The sequence below is a fragment of the Pseudomicrostroma glucosiphilum genome, assembly GCF_003144135.1.
Source record: "Pseudomicrostroma glucosiphilum strain MCA 4718 unplaced genomic scaffold BCV69scaffold_1, whole genome shotgun sequence".
Taxonomy (NCBI): Eukaryota; Fungi; Basidiomycota; class Exobasidiomycetes; order Microstromatales; family Microstromataceae; genus Microstroma; species Microstroma glucosiphilum.
Window position 1 is genome coordinate 875,055 of NW_020289913.1, and position 18,495 is coordinate 893,549.

Consider the following 18,495-nt stretch of genomic DNA (forward strand, 5'->3'; position numbering starts at 1 on the left):
GGTCGCCACGAGTCGCTTCAGCGGGTAGTATGAGCGCTGCAAGATCCTTGTCCTCTGCAGTGCGGATACCGACCAGCAGATTGAGCTCCAACCCGATCCTGCGCCCACCGCGTCTCCCTTCTAGAGCTCTTCAAGGACGGTTCTACTCCCAGCAGAAATCAGGCGACTCGCCTCCAGCCTCTTCGCAAGACGCAGGCGCAGGACCCTCGAGCTCGCCGACTTTCTCTGCTGCTCCTCGTTCACCATCTTCCTCCTCCTCTTCGTCTGCTTCATCTTCAGCTCGGCAGCATAACCTCAAGAATGCCTTCGCCCCGCACTGGCAACGCCTCTCCAGCTCTATAGCATCTCATCGCACCACCCTCGCGCCCAAGCTCCGCTCCGAGCTGACCCGCCTAGGGGACAAGTGGAACATCTACAGCGGCTACGACCAAATCGAGTCGGCCAAGAAGCGGGTGATTGACTCAGAACAGCGTCTTGAAGCCCTGCGTACCGCCCAGAATGAAGCCAAGAGCCGCTACGTGCAGGCAGTTACCCGGAGGAGCACATCCCAAAAGACGATCAATGACCTCCTCTCACGCAAGGCGTCGTGGTCTGATGAGGATTTGATCAAGTATACGTCGTTGTTGAGAGCGGAGCATGGAGAGGCAAGGGAAGAGGAAGTAGCAAGGGAGGAGTTTGATGCGGCGGAGAGGGAGGTGGGCAAGGCTTGGGATGAGGTAGTCAAGAGGACCCTGGAGCGGTATCACGATGAACAGATCTGGAGCGACCGAGTGCGAAACGTCAGCAGCTACACACAGCTAGCAGTGGTCGGTCTCAACGGTGAGTCGCCAATGATCCGCTAGACTTTTGACAGTCTCGATCGGCGGTCCGCTGACCGCCTCGCCCCTTCGCCTCATTCAGTGTTCATCTTTGCCCTAGCCATCCTCCTCGTGGAACCCTACAAGCGCCGCAAGCTAGCCGAGACCTTTGAGTCGCGTCTCATCAAGGGAGAAGAGCAAGGCAGACTTGCTCTGGAAGGAGTCATCCATCGGTTCGACAAGAGCGTGCAAGGCTTGTCCGAAGAGCTGCAGGAGATCAAGACGGGTCAGTCTGGGTTGCTCGCAGTGGCTGGTGTGGCCGAGAAGCAGAGGGGCGGCGGAGAGGTAGAAAGAAGCACTACGGACGCACTTGGGCCAGTCGAGGCCGAGGTCGAGGCCGAAAAGGACGTCCTGTCGATGGTCAAGAGGCGCACGCGCTTCCTCCACTCGCCTCGGACAGAGGCAGAAAAGGAGCGCAGGCTCGAGGTGGCCGTCGCTACCAGTATAGGAGCGGTAGTGGGTACGATCCTTTGGGGGATCCTCTCCCGATCGTGAGGCAGCAGCAGTCGTGAGTAGGGTCGAGAACGCCTGCCGACAATCGAAATTCATCTCCAAGGCGTATGTAATTACGACCCCTCGCGTCCCCCCATCAGCGCCTACGTCTACACTGTTGCGATAATTTCCGATGCCTTCTCCAGCGCGCTGATCTGTGGGGAGACGGCAAGGGCAATTGTCAGCGATGAGAGCGAAGAAACACCGTCTTTCCCCCTTTTGACTTACCATCTTCACACACTCCTTTCTGCGCGTGACGACATGATCGCTCTCCCGCATGACCTCGCTCAGCGCGTCTGGCTTGGCATACAGCTCCTGCAGGAGCTCACGCTGCAGCGAAGCCTTTGCCTCTGTGACGAGGTGAAGCATCGTAGCCTTGGGGATCATGTCGATGACTGTCCGCTTAGTGATGTTGTAGTACGAAGTGATCAAGAGCTTGATAACTTCCACTTCCATCGTCTCCCGATCGGTCAGCTGTCCACTGGCTCGCAGGCTTGTAGGGGGCGATTCCATGAGTGCCTGACGAGCCTTGTTCTGCTGCTGCTGCTTTGAGCCCGAAAAGAAAGACCCGAAGAAGCCCTGCTCATTCTTAACGGTCACATCCAGATCCTTGTCATTGTTGATGGCAAGTTCCTTTCGACGAGCGTCTGTGGGAGGCTTCTCGGGTGGGTGCATACGCTCATTGACGATAGCCATGGCTCGGTGTCCTGAGATGAAGTCGGGGTGGCCAGTGTTGAGGTAGCAGGCTTCAGAAGCAACAATGTCCGTCACCAGCTTGGTCGTGGGAGCCAGACAGCGCTTGAAGAACTGTATGACGACGGTGTTGAATCGTTCGCGGAGGGCAGGGAAGCGGCGGAAAGACTGGTTCTTGTTCAACAGTTGGCTCAAGATCCTGACCAATTCGTCGTAGACGAGGCCGACACACTTGAGACTTGGCTCCTCCAGTCGCTTGATCTGCTGCTTGACAATGACCTCAAAGGCAGTGGTGCCGACGAACAGAGCAGGAGACGAACCGCTGGAGTTGTAAAGAATGGTTCGGATATCAGCCTCCTTGACAGAGTCAAAGGGATCGATGGCCTTGACTCCATTTGCAAAGAGCTCGTGGAAGACGAAGCTGATCCTGGCGCCTCCTGCAAGCTCGTTGACGGACAAGTCATTAGAGTTACCGTCGATCACTGTACGGAACTCGTTGCAGAATTCGGTGATGATAGTCAGGACAATGTTGCCACTGTTGGCCTCTCCAAGTGGTCCACCGAGACTTTGCAGTTCTTGTTGGTACTTGGCGAGTTGAGAACCAATCTTCGACTTGATGTCCGGCAAAGTGTTCCTGATGTGGTGCATCAAAATCGTGTTGAGCTTCCTGGCCAAGAAGGGTGTTCCGCAATATGTCGCCTTGCTCTTGTAGCTAGGATGGTTCTCGAAGAAGGACTTCTCCGCCTCCAATGCTGCGCTGACTGCCTTCTTCTGGTCAATGTCTCTCTGCCCTCGGTTCACAACGGGAACGTAGCCCAAACGCAGCGGAATGACTCGACCTGCCAAGATGTCCACAACATCGGTACCTTGGTCCCTGCGCGTAGATGTGGAATGTACGCGGGGACTGTCAGCTTCTTCTTCTCACCCACCTGCCTCATCGAGCGTTCACTACTCACATGAGGTCGACCTTTGTCAACACACCCACTGTCCTGTTTCCGTCTGGGTCTACCTCTCTCGCCATCTTCAGACCATCACTGTTTGCCAAATCGGTATTGGCCGCTGTCACAGCGAGGATGACTGCATTGGGCTTCGAGATGAATTTGAGGACCATGTCTCGAATCTGCCGCTCGATGTCTCGGGGTTGATCACCGACGGGGACCTGTAAGGAAACCAAGGGTGAGAACGTCAAGGGCTGTGAGCGAGGTCCACTGCTTACTGAGACCTCTCCCTCGCATACTCACCTTTGTAAGACCTGGCAGATCCACTAGTGTCAGCGTCAGGACGTTAGGCGAGTAGATTCTCAGGTTGATCGGCTGAGGGGAGATACCAGCATTCTTTCCAGTCTTAAGCTCGGTGTCTCTCACAATCTCCTCTCTAATCTTCTGAAAGTCGTGGAACTTCTCTCCGGGCAGATGCAAGAATTCTCCCCACTCGTGCGGATTGGTCTGGTTCCCCTCTGCTCCTGGTGTGGGTGTGTCGCCGTTCTGCACCCCACCTTTGGCTCCTGCAGCGGGACGATTGATAAGCTGCAGCACGAGAGGTCGACGGGTAACGATACCCGTACCTCGTGGCAAGAAGTCCCTGCCGACGATGTTCTCTAGGACTGATGACTTTCCGGAAGATTGACTGCCCAATACGGTGATCTGGGGCAAATCGATTGGGTTTTGGATGCCAACCTGAGGGAATAGAAATGGCACAGAGGCGTATGTCAAACAACGGCTTGAACAGGAGATGATATGCCGTGGCTCCAATGACTTACATTGGTGAAAGCATCTTGCAGCTAGAGGAACAGGAAGCATGCCATAGGGAGCAAGGTGGATATGTCAGCTGCGTGGTCCACAGAAGCGGAGCCGTGGAAGTGAGCCTGTATGTGGACGGAACTGACCTTGTTGACCAAAGTGATGAGCCCTGTGTCCATCGCCATGTTGATCTAGCGCAATCCTCGAAGTCGATTAGATGCGATGAAGCGGCCGGAATGGGAAAGAGTCGTGCGCAAGGGCCAGCTGCTGCTTGTGTGGTGAGGATCGCCTTGTTGGATACAGCAGATGAGCAGATGAGCACTTCACAAGGGTCTTATATGCTGCTCCGTCGAGTAAAGTTGTGAGAAGGTATGGAGCTCAGCGTTACAGTCAGGGTAGAGTGGGAAGTGTACGATCAGTGGTCGATGTGAGGGTGAGACGCATCCAACACACGCCCACAGCCACAGCCAGGGCCAGCCAGCCTGGCCTGAGCCTGAGCCTGAGCCCCCGCCTTGGCCCTGGCGCGCGCTGAGTCCCAACTCCACTCAGCACAGGCGCACCCACCACACACGCCAGGCGTCGTCAGCCCCGGACCATCACCGCTTCCCGTAGACCTTCTTGGCTTCCCATCAGATTCTCACCCACCACCACCACCACCACCTCATCCTCACCCCAGACAACCATGGCAGGACGTGGTGAAGGAGCTTACAGGTGAGGGACGGTGATGACCTCACTTGATCCAGCCGTCGCCGAAGATATTGACCCAACCATTCACCTACCTCTCACAGCTTCTCCCTTACAACCTTCTCGCCAAGTGGAAAGGTGAGCAGCAGCAGGCAAGCCGCGACAAGCTAGGCCCCCGCAGAACCCTCAGCGCTGATCTCTATCTTCCGCTGTATGATCCCTGACACCCCGTAGCTCGTACAAATCGAACACGCCCTAGCAGCAGTCAATTCGGGAGCCACATGTCTGGGAATCAAGGGTGAGATCCTCCGTCGCCTAGCCTGTGAGCTACCTAGGCCGATGCTGATGCCTTCCTCTTCTTCTTCTTCCATGCTTCCGACAGCCACGAATGCAATCGTCCTGGCAGTAGAGAAGTCGCCGCCTTCGCCACTAGTGGACACCACCGGACTAGAGAAGCTCGCCATCATCTGTCCTAACATTGGCATGGTCTACTCAGGAATGGGACCAGACTTCAGGGTCCTGGTTGCAAGGGCGAGGAAGAGCGCACAGGCATACTGGAAGATCTATGGAGAGTACCCGCCCACAAGAGTGCTGGTGCAGGAGGTAGCCGCGATCATGCAGGAGGCAACACAGAGGGGGTGAGTGCACTGGTCAGATGAAAATCTGGTGTCATTGCTCTTCCCTTCTGACAGATTTGGCTTCGCTTGTCCTACTGCTCCCTTGCAGAGGAGTACGTCCGTTTGGCGTGTCACTACTAGTGGCAGGCTACGACTCGCATCGAGGACCTTCGCTGTACCAGATTGACCCCAGTGGGAGCTTCTTCATGTGGAAGGCCAGCGCAATCGGCAAGAGCGGTGTGAATGGAAAGGTCTTCTTGGAGAAGAGGTGAGTGGTGGCAGATTGATCTCAGGCCGATGATCCTACGCTGACTCATCTGCGTAACTCCCGTCATTAGATACTCTTCTGAGCTTTCCCTCGAAGATGCCATTCACACATCCATTCTCACACTGAAGGAGTCGTTCGAGGGGCAAATGACAGAGAAGACCGTGGAGATTGGGATCATTGGCACAAGCACAACGGCAAAAGTGGGAGGGGGAGAGAATGAAAAGACGATGCCCGTCTTTAGAAAGCTCACAGAGGGCGAGATCCGGGACTAGTGAGTCAAAATGCAATGTTGTAGATGCGAATTGCGGATAAGAGCATTGAGCTGACACTTTGCCTTTCTTCGTCCACAGCTTGGCATTGTAGAGATCAGACTATATCCCAATGACATTTTACTCACGAATTGAACTGAAGAGCGACTTTGAGCTGATGAGCTGCTATCTCTGCCTGCCTGCGTTGCACTAGTATGCTTATTACGTTGGCAGGGCCTGTATTGCATGACTACGAGGCTGCAATGAGCGAGACGCCTTACGGTAGAGTACACGAGGTGCGGTAAAACACAGTATTACTGACGATGCCTGAGAAGTCATACACCCCTCGAAGCCCCCTCTTACTCCACATCTTCCTTGACCTTTACAACGACCTTGCCGAACGCTCTTCCGGTCATCAGCCTCTCGTACGCCTTTGAAGCTTCGTTGTAGGAGAAGGCCGAATCAGTCTTCGGATCGAGGTATCCTCCCTCGATGAAGCTGTTCAATCTGTCCCAATCTTGCCTTCGGCTGAGCAATGGACCGCCCTGAATGACACCTGAAGCTCCTCCGAGCCAGACCGGAAGAATATTGGTCTGGATCGCGTTCTTGAGGAACGCTATGACCGACCAGAATAGATTGTCTGCTTCAATCGAGGACGCACCAGTATTGAAGTATGTACCTCCCTTCTTGAGAAATTCCGCGCAACGCATCTGGGTGGCGGAGGACCCGACACAGTCCAGGATGACATCGAATGCAGCTGGAGAAGCTGCAGCGTACCTTTCCTTGAGCACGTCCTCCACATTCTTCTCCTTTCGGTAGTCAACGAACTCGTCGATGTGGCCGCGCTCCCTTAACTCCCCTATCTTTTGTCCAGACGCTGTGGCGACGAGATGACTGACGCCCACCAGTGGGCTTTTGAGCATAGCGGCTAGAAGCACACCAATCCCAGTGGAGGCACCGAGGAGCAACACTCGATCTCCCTTCTTTGCAAAGCTCTCCATCCTCACAGCAGTCAGGCCGACAACGCCCAATCCAGCAGCCTGCTCCGAGCTGAGCCGATTAGGTGGGAGTGGCGCCAGCCCCTCGATGGGTACAACAGTGTGCTCGCACAGACTTCCCTGTCTCCCTCGAAAGCTTGCGGCATGAACCATACCATAGACCTTCTGTCCCACTTCGGGCAGGAAGGCATCATCAGGAGCTGAGGCTGTAGGCGCCTTGACGGAAAGGACACGACCGACAAAGTCAGAGCCCATTGTGCGGGGCAAATTCTGGACGATGCCGGGGAGAACGGAGGCGATCTTCCAGTCCACTGTGGAAGTCAACGTCGGCAGGTGCGTGAGCAACAGTTTCTCGTGATGACCTTGCATACTCCCTATCATCTTTCCACGCACCTGGATTGATGCCGGCCTGCTCGATTGCCACAAGGGCCTGTCCTGGCTTCAGCTCGGGAATGGGCACATCCTTGTCGAGCTTGAGCTCCGTTGCGGGCGAGCCCCTCGTCTGCAGGCGCCAAGCAGTGGTAGTCGTTGGCAGAGAAGTCATCCTTGGCTTAAGAGCTCAAGTGTAGGCGCGTGGAGTCACTGGTAGACCTAGAAGAAGCACTGGAAAGCATTGCGCAAAATGGTCACGCCAACTCGCCGTGTGGAGGAGCGGAAGCGGAGCGGAGCAATCGGGCCGCATTCGATCGGATGGAGGCAGAGGGGCAGACAATCTGGGTGCGGACCCTTCTTTGCCTTTGCCTCGCACCATTGCCCAGATCCAACCCCTGTCAGTAGCTACAACATGCCTCCAGTGTATCGGCAACTCGCTCCGTGGGGCGAACGAGAGAAGTCGTCCTCATCCCTTCCGCAGCCAACCACTCACATCGTGCGAGAGCCTCGCAAGACTGGCCGGGCTTTTAGGATCTTGCTTACCCTTGTGCTCACTGCCATCGCTCTATATGCCGTCAGTCTGCAAGTACCCGCTGCGCATCTTCCTCGGGTCGCCTACTCCAAATGCTGGCGAGGCAAGCACAGCTCTTCTGATGCCGCAGACGATGGCCCGACCAATGTCATCATGATGATTAGTGACGGATATGGCCCAGCTTCTCATACGTTTGCTCGTACCTTCTATCAAACTCTGCATCGCAACTCAAGTGACAATCCTGATGGCGTTCCACCTTTCAACTGGGGCTTCCCTCTGGACAAGGCCTTGGTTGGAAGTCACAGATCTCGATCTTCAGACTCTCTCATCACGGACAGTGCAGCCGGCGCAACTGCCTTTTCCTGTGGGCTCAAGAGCTACAATGGCGCCATCGGAGTCGACTCGGCAGGCACGCCATGTGGAACCGTTTTTGAGGCTGCAAAGGAAAAGGGCTACCTTACTGGTGTAGTCGTCACATCTCGATTGACCGATGCTACGCCAGCGGCATTCTTTGCCCATGCCTCTTCGAGAGCACTCGAATCCGCCATTGCTGCACAGATGCTAGAGAAGCCGTATGAAGGCGGAGAGCGGACTATTGACCTCGCCATTGGAGGTGGAGGCTGCTGGTTCTATCCCAGCAGCCATCCTGAGTCTTGTCGTACTGACAATAGGGATCTCATCTCAGAAGCGAGGCAGCAAGGCTGGGACGTCCGCGAGCCTCCCAGCAGCGATAAGGGCGCGGCTGAAGTAAAGGGACCTCATGGCGAACAAAAGATAGCGACTAGCGCGACATCGTTCAATACCTCTTACGACCTGCAGGGCCAGTCTGGAGAGCTTCCCTTCCTCTCACTCCTGACATCCTCGAACACCCCATACGTGATCGATGTTCCATCAGACTCGAAAGGGCGGGCCGCCTTCCCAACTCTATCGCAGCTAGCTGAGCAAGCTATAACGCTTCTAGCAGACAACGCTCGAAGCAAGGCTTCAGCTTCGAAGAAGTCTCAGCGCAAAGGATTTATGCTCATGATCGAAGGATCGCAGATCGATCTATGCCAGCATCAAAACGATCCGGCCTGCATGGGCCGAGAGGCCATTGCGTACCAAGAAGCTGCAGGGAGGGTGATGCAGTTGGTCGACGAACTCAATGCAAAGGGCGAGAAGACCATTTTGATCTCTACATCGGATCATGAGACTGGCGGGCTGACACTGGGAAGGCAAATCGGAAATGATTACCCAGAGTACCTGTGGTACCCTGAAAGGCTCACCGGCGTGCAACACTCTGGAGATGTGCTTTCTGCAAAGCTATTGGAGTACTACCGCACTGGACCTGGGGCAAGATCTCTTCGTCAATTCGTCGTGGGTCATATTTTGGGACCAGAAGGTGGGCTCGGTTTCGGAGCCGGGACAAGCGGTGGGGAGATCACTGAAGGGGAGATCAGTCGAGTCCTTGAATGTCTCCCCTCGTCGAGATCAATGGTTGTACCGCCCATCGACAATGATGACGAGTGCAGAAAGGCAATCGTTGACGTCGCCAGTCGCAGAGCAAATATCGGCTGGACAACGAGCGGTCATACCGGAGTGGACATTCCAGTCTTTACGCATGGAGGAGCAGCTCTGGGTGAAGGGCTACATGGCATCATCGAGAACACTGATGTAAGTCAAGGCATCGCTCCGAAAACGAGCTCTTCCCGAGCCTCCATCTGATCATTCCCTCTACACCCTTTTCTCACAGATCGGCAAGTACATATCAAAGCTCCTGGATCTAGATCTCAAATCCATCTCTCGGAAGTTGAATGTGAAGTAGAAGTTGAAGAAGCCAAAGCAGTATAGATAGAGTAGGGCTCGACGTTTAGCAGTACACTTCTCTCAGAGGATTCAACGGCGGGAGAATGCAAAGCTCCGTCGTTGTCCCTGTAATAGCGCTGCTCTGAGAGACTGAACAGAACAGCATTCGCAATGTCAATGGCAATGATATAGACTTGCGCGCCCGAGACATGCGTCTGCTCACGGCCAGACAAATGTCTTCTTTCCTACATTGGGTCTTTCGGCAGAAGTCCACCGCTAGGCAGAAAGACGCTCTTCGAAGCTCACCATTCAGATCTCCATCGAACAGTTTGTCCACGAAAGGCTGATTCAGATTATACACGAAGATGTCACGATTCGCCAGTGCTTTTCTACGAGCCATAAATCCTCAATCAGTCTCACTCCCCCTTCGCAGTCTTGCGGGCGATGTGCAGTCGGCAGAGCACGAGACGTGGTTGCACCCTTCCGCTGTGCAGGGAGACTGCCTTCCGTCGCCCGCATGGTGACGCTCCGGCTGGTGAGCCGCCTTGAAGTGGAGAGCCTGTCCGCCACCTCAGCCCCTTCTTGGCCCATTCTTGAGACAGGAGATCGAAGCTACGGACATGCCCTTGTATCAAATGCTGATATGAAATTGAAGGGAGAGCAAGTATGCCACTTCCAGCTGCACCGGGCCTGGCATCCACAGCCTCAGAGGTCGATATAGACGCACCCCCGTTGCACACTGGCTAGGTAATCGACGGTAGTCATTCAAGAGCGCGAGAGACGGCTGACACAGAGAAGTCCTTTCACATCTATAGCATACGTCGCTAGCGGAGAAACCCTTCATCGATCAGTCTGACCATGTTGACGCGGACCGCTGCCGTTGCGAGCAGCAATGTGTCTCTGCAGCTCGTATCGGCTTGCAAAGACGTTCCCGCAGAGACAGGTGAAGGTAGCAAGGTCACGGCGCGCCTGAGAAACGATGGTGACAAGATGACAAGGGAAGAGGCGCCGTGCCAGTCAGTTCCGATGCTCACGAAGAGGGGTTGTACGAACTCGACTCACACAGCGATTGGCCTGGTTGCGGTTCGGCCGTTCTCGGCCACAAACACGACAGGCAACGGCAGCAGCGGGACGATGACTTCCTCGTTCATGAGACCTTCGGGAGTCTGCAGACCGAAAGGTGCGAGTGCACCCGGGGAAGCTGCAGGGATACTCCTCTCCAGCGTTCACACCATGTCTTGCAGCCATATGAGTGGTGCGGGTGTGGCTCTGGGTAAAATCCTCCTCGCAACCAGCAGACAGACAGGGGTATGGGCGGTGACCTGTGAAAGCAAGGCAAGCCAAGCGCGCCTGTCAGCAACCCACGCAGTCGTAGCTTCGGCCCTTGCTTTACTTACCAGTGTGCGTCAGAATGTCCCTGACGAGACTGTAGCCGGTCGTTGAGATGTGTGAGCCGCCTGCCCACAAGCACCGGACCGAGTCCCTGGGGATGTGCCGAGCCACTGCTCGTGGAGGTCCCTTGCAGAAGCAAACTCGTCCTCGCATCCCGGTCCTAGACAGATGTGATCCATCTAGCAACGAGAGTATGGAAAGACACAGTCAGCAACGGGCGCTACGAAAAAGCACTGGCGTGGTGCGATGAAAGGCGAGAGGCCCTGAGCTAGGAGCAGCGGTGGTGGTGTGGTGATAGCTACTGTACTCACGCAGCGGAGGCCCCGGTTCCTGCTGTCGTGAGTTGCACGGCAGATCGAACAGGGCAGGGCCCAAAACTCGCAGCGCTCACGTATGATGCGGAGCATGTCTGCGAGGAGCTCGGGGTAGGTCCTCTGTCGTCGTTGCTGAGGCAGGTGTGTCGGTAGCACCCTCGCTCATCCAAAGGCTCTGGATCTTGACTCGTAAGCCACTTGGCGGCAAAGATGAACTCTAGATCCTGTGAGTCGACCTCGTGATTCATAGTGCTTGCTGAGGCAGCAGCTGTCTCTTCGACATGGTGCGTGAGAGCCCGGCACAGTGAGATGATGCGTTGAGTGTGAGGCGAGGAGCGTATCTAGGTGGGGTGAGAGAAGAAATGAAGCCGAATGAGCGGAGACCTTACGAGGCAGGCAGTGGAGCAAAGAGGGACTGCACTGTACTTACGGGTGACATTAGAGGATGGGGGAAGCTAGGAGTTTGAGTTGGTGGAGAGCTACGCACAAGAAACGGTAGAGAAGGGCAGCTATGGATGAGTGTGTGCCGATAGCCGATGCCATCGCGCAGAACTCACCTGCGTAGCGATCGCACCTTGCGTTGGCGACTATGCTAGGAGGGTGTGCGACAGTACGAAAAGCTATCGATACGGTAGTGCGAGGTACGGGCATGACAAACGTCGATTAGTAGTGATGGGGAATGGTAATGTAGGCAGAGGAGGTGAGAAGCGAGTCGACTGGACAAGCGGTGAAAAAAGGGGGAACCGTCTCGGTCAGGACGAATGGTCTGCCCTGACCGCAGGCCACTGCGCTCGGGCAATGCCAGGCACACGAGACTCATGAGCGCTCCGCCGACACCGTGCAATTGTGCTCTCCCTTCCGCTCCGATGCCTACGCTTCAGGGCACCAACGGCCGTGCCTGATACTTTCACACCGACCGTATGTCGTAGCACATTGACCATGTCACCAACGCTGTCGGAAGACTCAAGATCTGTCCTCAGCAAAACTGATCACTTCAATACAACTGCTGTCACACATCGCCATGTCTTCTTTCGAGACTGAATACAGAGCCTGCGTAGTGTCCGAGGGAAAAGTTCTTCTATGCACTGGCAATGAGGGCCGCTCTGGAGCAGATGCAGCTCGAGGAGGACGAAGGACCATCTTGATTCTGTCGCCTGGAGCGGTCTGGCTCAGCTGCCATCTCCAAGCCCTCGGACTCGAAGCATTCTTCTAGATCCGACGACCCTCAAACACGAAGCTGCGTCGCGCCTCAAATTCAATCCGTCCTCCTTCCCATACCTGTCCCCACTTCTGCAACGCCTCAACTCAACTCAGCCGATCCTAATTCGGTATCTCTAGCCGCTTGCGGCTCTGTCTACTGTCGAGCACTCCTTGCGCGTACGAGAGTTGAACTGATATATCCGTTTCCTGATGTTCAAGGAGACTGGGCTGAGACAGCAGCCAACACATTGAATAGAAGGCGTATGATATCGTTAAGCTGGTATACATCAGATCTCAGCGCCTCATCTGACCGACCCTTGCGCTCCCCAGTCGCAATATTCAGCAACCTGCTGCCTGGTAGGTGGTTCCTTGGCCACCCGATAGACTCTAGCGTTGTCTCTTTCTTCACCTCTGCTTTTACTCAGCTCCACGAGTTGATCTACGCCAACACGCACCCATGGCTGCTCCTCCATGCCCTCGAAGAAGCCCACGCCCCGTTCACCGTCATGCGTTGCTCCATTGATGCTCTGCTGGGAGAGAGCTTGGGGCTGCGAGAGATACTGCCATTGCGATTGCTGAGATGCAGAGAGGGCTTGACTTTGTGAATGTGATTGAGAGAAAGACTGGCCATGTATCTGAGAAGAGGTCTGGCTGTCGCGGTGCCAGCAGTAGATGATGCAGTGTAGAGAGTCCTGAGAGGCCGTGGGCGTTGAGTCGCACCGAGATTGTACGGGCTGCCTGGGATACGTTTCGTCCTGGGCTTTGGTGGATGAAACACTCCTCCGCTCACTTGGTTGGGACACAGCCAGCCGACTCTCATCCGTTCTCTCCAGCAGAGGGGATCGGGGAGAAGTGGAGCCTTCACGTAGAGCCGCGTCAGCAATACGATCTCCAGCTGTATCTTCTCCGGCGTGTACTAATGGAAGACTCTGCCTCGCCTTTTTGCTCCCCGTAGATTCCACTTGCAATCCGACTCTGGGTCGAGAGGGCGTTTGTGGGGGCCTGTCAGAGCGTGAAGAGTCGACGGGCGTCTCGGGAGCAAGGATCCGTCGACGCAAGGAGTACCGTCCATGTGGTATAGGTGTCTCAATCGGAGATGTATGAGCAACAGGAGGAGCAAAGACAGGCGAAGGAGGTCTGACGAGACCAGTCAAAGTGTGGGCGGCTTGACCCTGCACTTCGAGGGGCTCTAGTGGTGAATCCGGACTCTTCTGAATCTCATCGCTGCCCGAAGGATTCTTCGCACGCGTCTCGAGCGCTCGATCTGGAGCGAGAGGGACATGATGGTCTACCGCTGATGCCATAAGCACTGCCTCTCCATCAATAGGAGGGACGCCAGTCTTGGTCCCTCGAGGAGGTGCCTCGCTGGGGGATTCCTTCTTTCTCCTCTTGCTGACTGTCTTCGACTGGGCCTTGGTCTTCATGCTCTTTGCGATGCCTGGTTGTCTCCTCTGGCTTTCAGACAACGCCTGACCGCTGATGGCGCCACCGACCAAGACATCCTCAAAGTCCTGTACGACGGAGAGACTGTCATCTCCTCCTCCGAAACGCGTGGGGAACCCCTTTGTAGAGACTCGCTTGACGGGAGACCTTGGTGGCGTATTTGGTTGTGGCCGCGCCAGAGGAAGGGAAGAGCGAGGGAGCGCTTCTACTACTGCTGAGCGCTTGCCGCCGCTGGGCATCCGACGTTAGAAGGCAGGCAGCCTGACCGGGTATCGTTGCCTGGCAGCTCGTATCTGCCGATCAGAAGCGGAAAGGACTCGAGCACCGGAAACAAGGACTTCAAGCTCCGCTCATGCTCGATTTTGCCCACTTCCGCAAGAAGATCCTGAAGACTACCACCACACACTGACTGGTGCCGGCTACCAGCACCACAGGGAGCACTCGAAGCGAGCATGGATGCTCTGCTCACCTCCTTGCACTCACTGTCCTTGCTACCCCCAAGTCCCTCTCAGCTCTTGCAATTACTCTCGAATTCTGCATCGCCAGAAGCAGAAGAGCAAGAAGCCCGTGACCTAGCCAGGGTTCTCAGTCTTGGGTCCTACGACAAGGATGCGGCTGCTGAAGCAAGTGAAGATGCGGACGATGTGCTGGGCTCCACTGGCTTCGGAATGGATCGGGAGCTGATCGAAGATGCCATCGTCGAGATGATCAAAATATTCAAGAGCGAGATCTCGAAGCTGCGAGCCGCATATCAGGCAGAAGAAGCTCTGCAATCCTCCCCTCAGTCGTTACCGAAGGCCACTCCACTGCATTTCCTCACCTTACGCCACGAGTCATCTTTGCGGCAGTCGCAGAAGCTCAATACCATCTATGGCGGCTATTGTCCCAAAGTCATCTTCAGCGGCGGTCCCAGCTATGCATCGGAGGCTGAGCTGAGCAGTCTGGCGCCAATCACAAAAGTGGAAGATCTGCAAGTGGGTAGGAGAATGCAAGGGAAGTACCTCGTAGTACGAGTCGCTTCAAGTCTGTCCATATACGTCGGCGCTACTTTCCTGGTCACCCTTCCAGCTCCATTTGGTTTCTCTATGCCCGCGTCAATACTGCACTTCACCACAAACCCCCGCATGTCAAGCGAAGAAGCATCTGCGCTTCTCCCACAAGGTACGTTGCTGATCATCAAGGAACCATACATCAGCTCGAACCATTCGCTCAGAGCAGCAGGAAATCTCAGTGGTCCAGGCCTGCGGATAGATACACCGACCGATGTTGTACTGCTACAGGGCGCAGGGGAAGGTTCTGGACACGCACTTCATAGCTGGAAGGCGCCATACATGGAGTCTTTGCAGTGGATCAAAGAGCCCGAGCCTGCCAAAGCTGGAGGAAAGGGTGCGAAGAAGGCGGCCTTGAAGACAGCATCCTCGAGTACTGCCACCACAAAGCCTCTCAGCCCAGAGACCAGCGCTGAGACATCGACATTACAGCCAGCGTGGTTGCAAGACGGCCCGCTGTCCCGAGCTCGCTGGGAGAAGGACCACACGTCTTCTGACAGCGCCAGCAAAGACACACTGTCACTGGCACACCGCCTTTTGAAGGACGGCAGGCCCGGAGCAGCCTGGCGCGAGTTGTCGGCCGGCCTCACAGGGAAGCCTCATCCCTCCGGGACGAATGCGAGTCGGTCACCCCACCAAGAAGCTGAGTTGGAAGGTGACATCCTCTTAGCAATGGGCGCCTGGGTGGAAGCTGAGCGGGTACTAGAGCAGGCGACATCGGGAATGGGTTCGTCGGTACCGTCGACCTTACTCGACAAGCTTTCTCAGGCTCGCCAACGCAGGGCGGAAGCAGAAGCAGGTCCTTCGAGCGCAGGCTCGACTGTGGCAACCATATATCGGTCTCATCTTAGCTCTGCAAAGCCTCGCATACCCGCTGCAGATTGGCTCTCTCCTGCTCTCAAAGTCGCTCAAATACCCAATGCCGGTCGAGGTCTGGTCACAACTTGCTCGGTCTCGGCTGGTGAGCCACTGCTCATGGCAAAGTCACGAGGATCCTCCTACCCTTCTGACGAGCAGTTGGACGAATACTGTCCCATCATCCGCTGTGATTTCCAGAATGGTGTCATTAGCACCACCACGCAGATTCTCGCTACCACCAAGCTCATCCATCAGATGATTGACCGGCCAGAGCTCACGCAGGAAATCTTAGGTCTGACTGCTGGACCTGGTACGCGGGACAGTCGCTGGGTGGAGACAGGCCGCTTCAAGAAGGCCGCAGCCAGAGTAGGAGCAAAAGAGGTCTACGAAGGCCTCCGTCCAGACAGGCTGGGGCCAGAAGGAGGCATCAACTCCCTCTACGTCGATGAAGTATTGAGGCACAACGCCTTTGGTCCTGGAGTGGTACAGCGGGGCTCTGCCTCAGGAGAGACAGCGGAAGACGGCCAATCTCAAGCAGGTCCAGTGCAGAGCAACGGTAGCCAGCCGATGAGCACTCTACCTCGAGCTCTGCGCCGCAAGCTGGCACAAGACCCGCCCAGCGCCTTCTCGAGATCAACACAGCCCCATCCTCTTCCAGCTATCCTGAATCATTCCTGTCTGCCGAACGTCTCCTCTGTCTTCCTCGGCGATGTCGTGGTGACGAAAGCCTTGCGAGATCTGAAAGAGGGCGAAGAGATTGGTCACGAGTATGTCAGGGGAGGTGTTGACTATCAGGTGAGTCCGGTATACTCTACAGAATAAGAGGAGTTTCGCAATCACACTGACACAGATTCTCCACAACTGCATCGGTGTAGTCTCGACAAGCGACGCTCTCCAAGCACGGCTTCGTCTGCGCTTGTCCTCTTTGCGATCTCGACCGTCAGGACGGAGACAACCGTCTCGCAACTCGACGGAAGCTCTTTGCTGTGCAAGCTCCAGCGCTCTTTAGCAGGAGCAATGCGCTCATTGCCCATCGCAGCGACACAGCGAAGGAGGACGACTGTGAGAAGCACCAAGACATCAAGGAGGCTCTGCTCAGCTTTGCGGAGGAATTGACGGAGACGTACGATGAGAAGAGGGGAGTGCTAAGGCCTGAAATGAGGGAGACTTACGAGAGGATCGGCAGACATGCTGAGAGGGAGAGGAAGACCGTCGAGGCTGTCAAGGTAAGTACTGTGAGGCTGTCGAGTTCGTTCAATCGCTAAGATGCTGACAAGCTTATCCCCACGTCTCGCCACCTTGCACAGCACTACCTGCTCTCTCTTCAAGCAGTGAATGCTCACCTCGCTCAGCGCTGGGTCGAATTCCTGAGCCCTTCTCAGGAGGACCACAGTCTGGACACCTTGGCCGCTACGCTCGGCTCGTCACATCTCGACTCATCTGCAACGTCTCCCCTGGCTCTCACTCAGTCCCCTGCTCTGCACGTAGACGAGGCACAACGCACACTCTGGCGCCTTGCCCAGCTCTTTGCGGGAGAAGGGCAGAGGAGTCTTTCTTTGCACTTCTCAAGAACAGCATACCACGTGCATGACATCCTCATCGGAGGCGGTCACGAAGTCTTTGAGGATCGCTGGGGTCCCAGTGGGCTCGGCGGGGCCAGCGGAGGGCTGGAATGGCAGGGTGCTTGGGATATTTGGTGGCAAGAGGCCGGGAATGTCTGATCCAAGGCGGAGTGTCGCTTCTCGCTCAATGGCACTGAATGATATGTTGGTGATCCAATATTATTAATCGCGAGAATCATCAATCCGGCGAACACGAAGCGTGGTACTGTCTTTCAGCTTGATCGCATACCGCTACGGCCCTGACGTCCGCCTGCTCCGCTGCTGGGGCCGGCCCGTCCCTCGTTCCTTTGATGTGTCCCTCTATGCAAACTCCTTTGTGCTGGCCGTCTGTGAAGAATAGAGTCAGACGCTGCAATGTCAGTATTGTAAATTTGGCTTTTGACGAACCAGGTGAACGTACCATCAAGAGTGCCACGATAAGGCCGAACATAGGGATAATACTCGAGAAGATCTGTCGGCGCAAGAAGAGTTAGGAGGGAGCTGTGAGCACACTGAGAAGCTGGATGCAGTGATTTGTACAGGGCTCACCTCAACAATGAGGACTGAATGGAATATGCAACAGAAGATGAGGCAAAGAAGAGGATCAGCCATCTGCACTGTGCCTTCACTCGACGAGCTCCTTGCACTCACTCTTGATGAAGAGCTGGCCGTCTGCTGCGTCTGCTACTGCTGCATTAGCTCCTGTGATACCGACGGAAGCTCCTCCGATGAGGTTACAGAGTCCAGTTGTGATGCCTCCCCAGAAGATGAGGTGCCCTGTACGGATAAGAGGGAAGCACAACTTGAGCTATGCTATCGGTGTAGGGTCGCAGCTCGCCTCTGCCACAATACAACAACGACTCACCTGTGAAGTAGTTGTCTCTTGTCCACAATCCCTCCTCTCCCAGACTACCATTGATCTTTGCACTGAAGACAATGGAAATGATGACTCCATAGATGGCAGTGACCTCGCAGAAGATGATACTGATCAAGTTCTTTGTGGTAATCCTAGGCGCCCTCACACCAGCTCCTAGGATGGAAGCGCCGGTAATGTAGATTCCCCAAGCCGCACCCGATACGGACATGCCGATGCAGAGTCCGATACCAGTCATAGCCCATGCATACGGAGAAGACTCGCGGAGGAAGCGAAAGGGGTGGAAGTTGTCGGTGAAGTAGAGGATGAGGAGGAGGGTGGGCAGGGAGACTGTGCCGTAGGCGGCGAGGTAGGTGGTGAGGTACCCCATCTTGAGATGGACGGACGGAGACGCTGGACTACTGTCTTGCTAGGCTACAAAGGTACCAATGTGTATCTGATATCCAGCAGGCAACAAGAGAGGAGGCGACCAAGACGAA

At 55.5% G+C, this 18,495-nt stretch overlaps 9 protein-coding genes across 9 annotated transcripts; 5 read left to right on the forward strand and 4 right to left on the reverse strand.

Moving 5' to 3' along the window:
- Positions 1–29: 29 nt before the first annotated feature.
- BCV69DRAFT_296142 (hypothetical protein) lies at positions 30–1,352 on the forward strand (the record flags this gene model as incomplete). The annotated part of the gene is made up of 2 exons (XM_025493972.1): positions 30–819; positions 901–1,352. The coding sequence occupies 2 exons, from the start codon at positions 30–32 to the stop codon at positions 1,350–1,352; spliced, it is 1,242 nt and encodes a 413-aa protein (XP_025350990.1).
- Positions 1,353–1,459: 107 nt separating this feature from the next.
- BCV69DRAFT_296143 (putative VPS1-member of the dynamin family of GTPase) lies at positions 1,460–3,966 on the reverse strand (the record flags this gene model as incomplete). The annotated part of the gene is made up of 6 exons (XM_025493973.1): positions 1,460–1,504; positions 1,578–2,916; positions 2,999–3,201; positions 3,284–3,718; positions 3,802–3,822; positions 3,928–3,966. 6 exons carry the CDS (start codon positions 3,964–3,966, stop codon positions 1,460–1,462), a joined length of 2,082 nt encoding a protein of 693 aa, XP_025350991.1.
- A 456-nt stretch (positions 3,967–4,422) lies between these two features.
- BCV69DRAFT_279743 (putative PRE8-20S proteasome subunit Y7) lies at positions 4,423–5,821 on the forward strand. The gene is made up of 7 exons (XM_025491359.1): positions 4,423–4,492; positions 4,570–4,603; positions 4,700–4,763; positions 4,848–5,103; positions 5,192–5,350; positions 5,421–5,621; positions 5,701–5,821. Exons 1-7 carry the CDS (start codon positions 4,464–4,466, stop codon positions 5,711–5,713), a joined length of 756 nt encoding a protein of 251 aa, XP_025350992.1. The 5' UTR covers positions 4,423–4,463; the 3' UTR covers positions 5,714–5,821.
- On the reverse strand, positions 5,732–7,175 carry BCV69DRAFT_309697 (GroES-like protein). Its single transcript, XM_025494735.1, has 2 exons — positions 6,990–7,175; positions 5,732–6,907 (listed from the first exon to the last, which is right to left on the reverse strand). Exons 1-2 carry the CDS (start codon positions 7,138–7,140, stop codon positions 5,958–5,960), a joined length of 1,101 nt encoding a protein of 366 aa, XP_025350993.1. The 5' UTR covers positions 7,141–7,175; the 3' UTR covers positions 5,732–5,957.
- Positions 7,176–7,653: 478 nt separating this feature from the next.
- BCV69DRAFT_275253 (alkaline phosphatase-like protein) lies at positions 7,654–9,304 on the forward strand (the record flags this gene model as incomplete). The annotated part of the gene is made up of 2 exons (XM_025491068.1): positions 7,654–9,153; positions 9,233–9,304. The coding sequence occupies 2 exons, from the start codon at positions 7,654–7,656 to the stop codon at positions 9,302–9,304; spliced, it is 1,572 nt and encodes a 523-aa protein (XP_025350994.1).
- Positions 9,305–9,914: 610 nt separating this feature from the next.
- BCV69DRAFT_11391 (hypothetical protein) lies at positions 9,915–10,852 on the forward strand. Its single transcript, XM_025489108.1, has one exon. It carries the CDS (start codon positions 10,144–10,146, stop codon positions 10,726–10,728), a length of 585 nt encoding a protein of 194 aa, XP_025350995.1. The 5' UTR covers positions 9,915–10,143; the 3' UTR covers positions 10,729–10,852.
- Positions 10,853–12,493: 1,641 nt separating this feature from the next.
- On the reverse strand, positions 12,494–13,873 carry BCV69DRAFT_296147 (hypothetical protein; the record flags this gene model as incomplete). The annotated part of the gene is made up of 1 exon (XM_025493974.1): positions 12,494–13,873. One exon carries the CDS (start codon positions 13,871–13,873, stop codon positions 12,494–12,496), a length of 1,380 nt encoding a protein of 459 aa, XP_025350996.1.
- Positions 13,874–14,039: 166 nt separating this feature from the next.
- BCV69DRAFT_279748 (hypothetical protein) lies at positions 14,040–17,390 on the forward strand. Its single transcript, XM_025491360.1, has 3 exons — positions 14,040–16,336; positions 16,417–16,767; positions 16,849–17,390. Exons 1-3 carry the CDS (start codon positions 14,087–14,089, stop codon positions 17,260–17,262), a joined length of 3,015 nt encoding a protein of 1,004 aa, XP_025350997.1. The 5' UTR covers positions 14,040–14,086; the 3' UTR covers positions 17,263–17,390.
- On the reverse strand, positions 17,366–18,486 carry BCV69DRAFT_279749 (vacuolar ATP synthase subunit C). The gene is made up of 5 exons (XM_025491361.1): positions 18,008–18,486; positions 17,794–17,919; positions 17,692–17,705; positions 17,564–17,614; positions 17,366–17,490 (listed from the first exon to the last, which is right to left on the reverse strand). Exons 1-5 carry the CDS (start codon positions 18,384–18,386, stop codon positions 17,464–17,466), a joined length of 597 nt encoding a protein of 198 aa, XP_025350998.1. The 5' UTR covers positions 18,387–18,486; the 3' UTR covers positions 17,366–17,463.
- Between the last annotated feature and the right edge of the window lie 9 nt (positions 18,487–18,495).

Bases quoted from the DNA above. Each gene is read 5' to 3' on its own strand.
- BCV69DRAFT_309697 (XM_025494735.1), bottom strand. From the start codon at position 7,140: ATGACTTCTCTGCCAACGACTACCACTGCTTGGCGCCTGCAGACGAGG. The intron at 6,908-6,989 runs GTGCGTGGAAAG...TGACTTCCACAG, and splicing joins GCAGGCCGGCATCAATCCAG to TGGACTGGAAGATCGCCTCC.
- BCV69DRAFT_279748 (XM_025491360.1), top strand. From the start codon at position 14,087: ATGGATGCTCTGCTCACCTCCTTGCACTCACTGTCCTTGCTACCCCCA. The intron at 16,337-16,416 runs GTGAGTCCGGTA...GCATCGGTGTAG, and splicing joins GGGGAGGTGTTGACTATCAG to TCTCGACAAGCGACGCTCTC. The intron at 16,768-16,848 runs GTAAGTACTGTG...CACCTTGCACAG, and splicing joins AGACCGTCGAGGCTGTCAAG to CACTACCTGCTCTCTCTTCA.
- BCV69DRAFT_11391 (XM_025489108.1), top strand. From the start codon at position 10,144: ATGTTGACGCGGACCGCTGCCGTTGCGAGCAGCAATGTGTCTCTGCAG.
- BCV69DRAFT_279743 (XM_025491359.1), top strand. From the start codon at position 4,464: ATGGCAGGACGTGGTGAAGGAGCTTACAG. The intron at 4,764-4,847 runs GTGAGATCCTCC...TGCTTCCGACAG, and splicing joins CACATGTCTGGGAATCAAGG to CCACGAATGCAATCGTCCTG. The intron at 5,104-5,191 runs GTGAGTGCACTG...GCTCCCTTGCAG, and splicing joins CAGGAGGCAACACAGAGGGG to AGGAGTACGTCCGTTTGGCG.
- BCV69DRAFT_279749 (XM_025491361.1), bottom strand. From the start codon at position 18,386: ATGGGGTACCTCACCACCTACCTCGCCGCCTACGGCACAGTCTCCCTG. The intron at 17,920-18,007 runs GTGAGTCGTTGT...TTATCCGTACAG, and splicing joins AAGAGACAACTACTTCACAG to GGCACCTCATCTTCTGGGGA. The intron at 17,491-17,563 runs GTACGTTCACCT...TATTCTTCACAG, and splicing joins TTATCGTGGCACTCTTGATG to ACGGCCAGCACAAAGGAGTT.